The sequence below is a fragment of the Abramis brama genome, assembly GCF_963993115.1.
Source record: "Abramis brama genome assembly, chromosome: 13".
NCBI classification, from domain to species: Eukaryota; Metazoa; Chordata; class Actinopteri; order Cypriniformes; family Leuciscidae; genus Abramis; species Abramis brama.
Window position 1 is genome coordinate 2,527,761 of NC_139975.1, and position 7,028 is coordinate 2,534,788.

The following is a 7,028-nucleotide window of genomic DNA, read 5'->3' on the forward strand; positions in this document are numbered from 1 at the left end:
CTCCAATAAAAATCTAATTACAAGCAAAAGCACAAATAAATGAAATATAACAAAGACACAAATGAAATAAACAGTGCTTTATTAATTATTAATTAATCCTTATTAAAGTTACAAAAGTTATTCAGTCAAGAGCAGTGAGTGATTTTTCTTTGTCCTTTTGTTGTTTTATTAACATTAGAAACACAGACAGCAGGAATATTAGCAGGAATATTAGGCTGCTGTCCCTTTAAGAGCGAATGCACCGATCTAATATACTGATACTGTTACACATGCGTTTACTTTCTCAGCTGTTTATGTTCACTTAAGACATAACTGATAAATGTTAACTAGGATATTCACTATTTTTTTTACATAATTTTGTGTGAATTGGTCCACTCAAGTGCAAGAAGACGTGAAAGAGAGTTCAGTTTAGTATTTGCGCGCTGTCTGAGACGCGGCTTCGGATGTGTGCGCACAAAACACAGCGTCTAGGTTAGGGTTTGGGTTTGGGTTACTCGGATTTGGCACTAGGCGAGAGTTAATTTTAGGCCCTGGGCAAGAAAATGCTCTCATCATTTACTCTCCCTCAAGTTGTTCTGAACCTGTATGAATTTATTTCTTCTGTTGAACACAAAAGAAGATATTTTGAAGAATATGGGTAACCAAACCTTTGTATGGGGAAAAAAACATGGGGCCCATCAACTGTTTGGATACCGAAAGAAAGACAGAAATTCATACAGGTTTAGAACGACTTGAGGGCGAGTAAATGACAGAATTGTTATTTTTGGGTGAACTATCCCTTTAAATCAGCTGAGGAATCAAACAAATCCTCTGCTGGTAAAATATGGTACTGCAAATTTCTCAAAAACAAGTTTAACAAACAGTAGTTGCACAACCATGGGCGGGAAAAAGACTTGTAAGTTCAGTGAGCTATTTTGATTTATTCATATTCATATATGTGAACATGTGAGCCAGACGGGTCAGAGCCTTCATGCAACACAACATGCACTCGAACAAACTCACTGTGACATGAACGCTCTCTGTGATGGAGAAACTTTAAGACGTCTGCCTACAAATTCAAATGATCACTTCCATGTGAAGCTCCATCTCTCAGAGTGAATAACTGTGACTGTCAGTAAACGTGACGTTTAGAGAAGTGAAACAGCAGGAAAAGCAGAAGTTCAGCAACATCATTTAAATATGATCAACAGTTTCATAAGACGGTGAACGGTGATCAGCCAAGTGTAAGCTAACCTCCACAGCGGACGGGTAAGAGAAATATCTATCTATCTATCTATCTATCTATCTATCTATCTATCTATCTATCTATCTATCTATCTATCTATCTATCTATCTACCTATCTATCTGTCTGTCTGTCTGTCTGTCTGTCTGTCTATCTATCTATCTATCTATCTATCTATCTATCTATCTATCTATCTATCTGTCTGTCTGTCTGTCTGTCTATCATATGTGTTTTTTATGGAGCTTAAAATATGACAATATGATTTGAATTTGAATTGTGTAAATTTGAATTATTTACAAGTGAAATCTAACAAAACTGAATTTTAGGTGGTAGTTTAAATAGTTATTTAAAGTTACTGCTTTAGTGTGTCTCGGTCTCTTTAGATCTTGCTGGCGCACACCAAAAATGAACCAAAATACAGAGAATAGCCTTCTTGGCGCGCCTACTTTTGAAAGTCAACATTTAGATTATTTAACGTTAAATGCCTGAGTCACTTTGGAATAAATCACAGCGTTTCATGATACAACGTGACTTTAGCCTATACAGTCCGTAAAATAGGCTATAGGTTATAGCAAATTCAGACCAACTGCTGGTCTACACAGAGAAAAAGCCCTTTCTAGGCTCTTCTGTTGTACCGAGCCATTCGTTAGTCTAGTTGTTTGATGAGAAAATTAAATGTAGGCTATAGTTGCAATACACGCGTTTTGTAAGCTCCGTGCAACTGCTGCAGCGGACTATTATTGTATTAGAAATCTAATACTCAAGCTGTTTTCTCATTTTTCTACTCTTAATATTAAATAAAAAAACGACTGAATGAAATATACATGGATTATCTTGAACCACCACCGCGTTTGCGGCAGAAAACTACTGCAGTGCAGCCAAAATGCTCTGTTTGACTTATCTGAGATCCTTTACTCTTCCCTGTGGATGACCTGTGACCTACTTTCTGTAAGATCTGAATTTTTGAACTTGAATTTTAGAAAACTGAATTTGAAGTTCCGAATTTCTTCATCTTGAAAACTTGAATCTGTATTTTTTTAAACTGAATATTTGCAGTATACGAATTCAGAACAAAAAAAAAATACAGGTCTATAAAATTCAGCCATAAAAACATTTCAATTTGTTAAATTTCAAATGTTCAATATTCGTTTAAAAAAATCAAATTCAGAACTATTTAAACTACCACCTAAAATTCAGTTTTGTTAGATTTCACTTGTAAATAATTCAAATTTACACAATTCAAATTCAAATCATATTGTCATATTTTAAGCTCCATAGTTTTTGTCTGTCTATCTATCTATCTATCTATCTATCTATCTAACTATCTATCTACCTATCTATCTATCCATCTTATGCCAATAGAAGCATTTGTTTAGTTCATATGACATCTCATTTACTGAACAAAAATCAGGTTAATCTGTGAAAAACAATAGTATCAGCAAAACAAAACAATGACATGCTAATTGAACAGGAGCTTTAAACATACCACTGATATACAGTTAATAAAATGCAGAAAGGCCTAAATTTACATTGAATGTAAAAAACATATTTTTTTCAGTAAATTAAAAACACTATGCAACCACAATGCAAACCAATGCTAGGGATTTAAGTAAAAGTGAAAACTGTGGGAAGTCAAAAATGCGGTTGACTTAAAATAGGAAATGAAAGTTGAATCTTTTTCTCCCTCAGACTGACTCATGTCAGAAAGATGACGCCGTTGGGCTGGTTGCTGGTGTCTGTTTATATCACGTGTTTCCAGCCATCTCTCAATCTGGCCATTAAGAGGATCATAGTGAATTACTCGTCTCAAAACCTGTCCTCGGTTCCTCCCGGCCTGAAGCCGTCTACAGAAGACTTGGATCTGTCCCTGAACCGCATCCGGATGCTGAGCGGCAAAGACTTCAGCGCAACACCACGCCTCCATTTCCTCAATCTGTCCTGGAATATACTGGAAAACATAGACAAGGACACATTTAAATCAACACCGGCTTTGGAAATCTTGGATCTGTCGCACAACAAACTCCAGAATCTCTCCGATCAACCGTACCTGTTTAACACGAGAAATCTTCACTTCTTAGACTTGTCATCCAACATGTTTTCCGACATGGCACTAGGGAAGGAATTTTCCACCTTGAAACGCCTGCAATGGCTCGGCCTGAGTGCAAAATCAATCAGCAACAACGACTTCACTCACATTTCCGATCTTACCTTGAAAACGCTCTTTATTAATACCGACAAACTCCAGATGTACGAAGAGAGGAGTTTAATGGATGTGCATGCGGACAAAGCCATCATCGCCCTTTCCAACAGTAACCCTGATATCGCAATCGCTGGCGATGTTTTTGCATCGTTTAAAGAGGTCGAATTCACAAAGGTGGACCGTGAGATGAAGGTTCTCCAGGAGGTCCGCCGTCGAGGAACCGTACGCACCGTTAGCCTGGAAATCTCCAAGGTTGAAACCACATGGGAAGTTCTGACAAGCTGTGTAAACACTATATTTGCATCTGTCATACGACAGCTTTCCTTTTCTGAGCTAACCATGACAAAAATGGAAAACGGCAGCCATGTGTCCTCAAGCCGCGTGTTGGACTCCTTCTCTTTGAGACGAGCGTCTGTAACCCAGTTCATCTTCGACCAAACAATGCTCTACGACTTCTTCATAAACATGCCGGCGAGAAACGTCAGTTTAACCCAAACGCCCATCATCTTTATGACCTGTCCTCAGACTGCTAGCAAGATCGAGGTGTTGGACTTTTCCGATTGCGCTCTTACGGAAAAAATCTTCTCGATTGCTCCGGACAAGGAATGCGATACACTTACAAACCTGGAAAGGCTGATTTTAAGAGGCAACAACCTGAAACATCTCGGACCGCTGACCTCGAGAATCAATCTCATGAACTCGCTGAACTACGTCGATCTCAGCCAGAACACGCTTAGCTACTCCGAGGAGCAAGGCAAGTGCGTTTGGCCTCACAAAGTCGTCCACGTGGACTTCTCTTCCAATGGGTTTGACCAGAGCATCTTCAAGTGTTTGCCCGAATCCATACAGATCTTAAACCTCCAGAATAACCGCGTGACCTTAGTCCCGGGAGATGTTCGGGTGTTAGAAAACTTGAGCGTTTTAGACCTCACGTATAACCGTTTGCTCGACCTTCCCACATGTCAATCATTCCCAAACCTCCACAAGCTCCTGTTAAGATCAAACTCCCTTCATTCGCCTTTCCCGGGAGCCCTCGAGACCTGCCAACATCTTAAAGATCTCGACTTGAGCCGTAACCCCTTCATCTGCACATGTGCTTTGCGTGAATTTGCGGCGCTAATCAATGACAGAGCGACTCAAACTAACAATGTGACTCTTGACCACTGGCCGGAAGGATATAAATGCAGTTACCCAGAATCCCGAAGCAACACCACGCTTAAAGACTTCTACCTTCCCGAGATAGCATGCGACGGCTTGATTCTTGCTATTACTATTCTAATCCCGACAATCACTTTGCTAGTTGCCGTCATCCTTCTTTGCCACCGCCTGGACGTGCCCTGGTACCTCAAGATGATTTGGAAATGGACAAACGCCAAGAAACACGCAATAACCTCCAAAAAGAAGGCGGAGGATATGAAGGGGTTGCACTTTCACGCATTCGTATCGTACAGCCAAAGGAACGCCGACTGGGTCAAAGCTCAGTTTCTTCCCAAACTCGAAGACGATTGTGGGTTGCGAGTGTGTCACCACGAGCGGGACTTCATCCCGGGGAAAACGATCGTTCAGAACATCCTCCGATGCATCGAGCAGAGCAGAAAGTGTGTGTTCGTTCTCTCGTCTCACTTCGTCCAGAGCGAATGGTGCCACTACGAGCTTTACTTCGCCAATCACCAACGGCTAATGCGAGGGATGGACAGCATCATCCTCATTCTGCTCGAACCCCTGCCGTCGTATCTCATTCCCTCAAAGTATTACCAGCTCAAGGCCATGATGTCCAGACGCACGTACCTCGAGTGGCCACAAGAGGGAGCCAAGCAGAAGCTGTTCTGGGCAAATCTTAGAGCGTCTCTGCAGGCCAGCCTTCCCGTTCAGTCAGAGAGAGGCGAAGAGTGATTTAACTAATGCGTTTCATAGAGATTGTCAAGCGGATATTCATTTAGAGCAGTGGCTCTCAACCAGGGGTCCGCTCAACAAAACAAGACAAAAATCAAGATACAGTCAAACCAACATTTATTCAGACACCTTCAAAATTTCTCACATCATCAGTTTATTCGCTATAGTTTAGAAAATGGTGATAAAATATGAGCAGAACTCAGCTGATATTTGACTGGTTTTGTCCGTCCTTCTGTTAGACTGTCTCACACATGAATTATGTTGAATATCTGTCAGCTGTTAAATTTAACTACACAATTAGATAATACCAGTTTAGCTCAACCAATCACCAAGCAATGCTTCATTTTGTTCAGTCTGTGTGTAAAAAGAGCATTAGCAATTAAAGACAACACACTTCAGCAAAACATGATCAGCTCAAAGTGTCTGAATCATTTTTGGTCCCAAATTTTTATAAATTTTACTGGTAGTCACTGTATTAAGAATTTTTGGGTATAATATGTCACAGTTTACTTTATTTTGCTCTCCTCACTTACATAAATGAACTATAGCAGTAAAAAAATATCAAAAATGAAATATGGTTTTTGAATCATTTTTGGTTTGACTGTATTTCTGACTTTAATTCACCCATCAACCTGGATACAAGAGGTAACCTAATTTTAAAGCGTGACTTCTAGACCTGGTATATGGAGGGGTTTAACAAACTAAATAAATATATAATAGAATAAGCCATGGAATGTTGCAATAAATATTTAACATTAACAAAGCTTGCAACACGTAATAATTCAGCTCAATTTCTATACTCAAAAACAAAGCAATTATTTAGACCTCGTCCTCTAGACTTTGATATGTTAAGGTAAAAATACTAATTTCAATGCAAATTTCATGTTGTTGTTTCTATTTTCATTTAATTCATATAATGTCATATTTCCGGTCACTTTTTATGTTACATTTCATGCAAAAATTGATTTATTGCAACATTTCACAATGCATTTAATTAATTTGTGATATATTGATTAGTTTTATATCATCTGCATCAAGGTGTACTTCATATTTCATGATTTTAAGACATATTTCATGTCCTTTTTCATGTAACATGAAAAGCTAAATTTATTTATAAAGCATATGTATTTATGCAGTTTTTTATGCAACATGCCATTATGCATTTAATCATTTAATTTAGTCTGTAACTCTATATAGTCATTACGTACTAGAAAAGTCATGTGCATTAATAAAATCCTAAAAATGAATGGGTATTTTTTATATGAATATACATTTTACTGATCATGCCAAGCTCTAAAATATTTTATCAGGTGGAATTTGAGAGAACATTTTTTTTTTTTTTTTACAAATCCTTATCTTTCATCCTTTTGCAGTGAATCACAAACAACTGGAGAAGTCATGCAAATTCATTGGTTAAAGTCCCCCTGTGGTGAAAATCCAGCTTTTAATGTTGTTTATATGTCTATGTGGTGTTTTTAATACGCTTTAAGACAAACCATGTGTAAATTCATAAGTCGACAGCATTGCTGAGTATTTCCTCCTTAAACTGCAGTGAACCAAAGACAGTCTCAAAAACACGCTTTGAAATCGCTGGTGTTTCTGACGTCACAAACTACCTTGTAACCAATCAGATCAACGTGTGATCGTCAACCAGTGGATCTCTGAGCTGAGTGAGTGGAGGCGGGGCTCATTTGCATATTCATAGAACCGCG

At 38.6% G+C, this 7,028-nt stretch overlaps 1 protein-coding gene across 1 annotated transcript; it reads left to right on the top strand.

Moving 5' to 3' along the window:
• The first annotated feature begins 883 nt into the window (after positions 1-883).
• On the top strand, positions 884-5,720 carry tlr1 (toll-like receptor 1). Its single transcript, XM_084133049.1, has 2 exons — positions 884-1,248; positions 2,913-5,720. The coding sequence occupies exon 2, from the start codon at positions 2,932-2,934 to the stop codon at positions 5,314-5,316; it is 2,385 nt and encodes a 794-aa protein (XP_083989175.1). The 5' UTR covers positions 884-1,248; positions 2,913-2,931; the 3' UTR covers positions 5,317-5,720.
• Positions 5,721-7,028: the final 1,308 nt, after the last annotated feature.

Bases quoted from the DNA above. Each gene is read 5' to 3' on its own strand.
- tlr1 (XM_084133049.1), top strand. From the start codon at position 2,932: ATGACGCCGTTGGGCTGGTTGCTGGTGTCTGTTTATATCACGTGTTTC.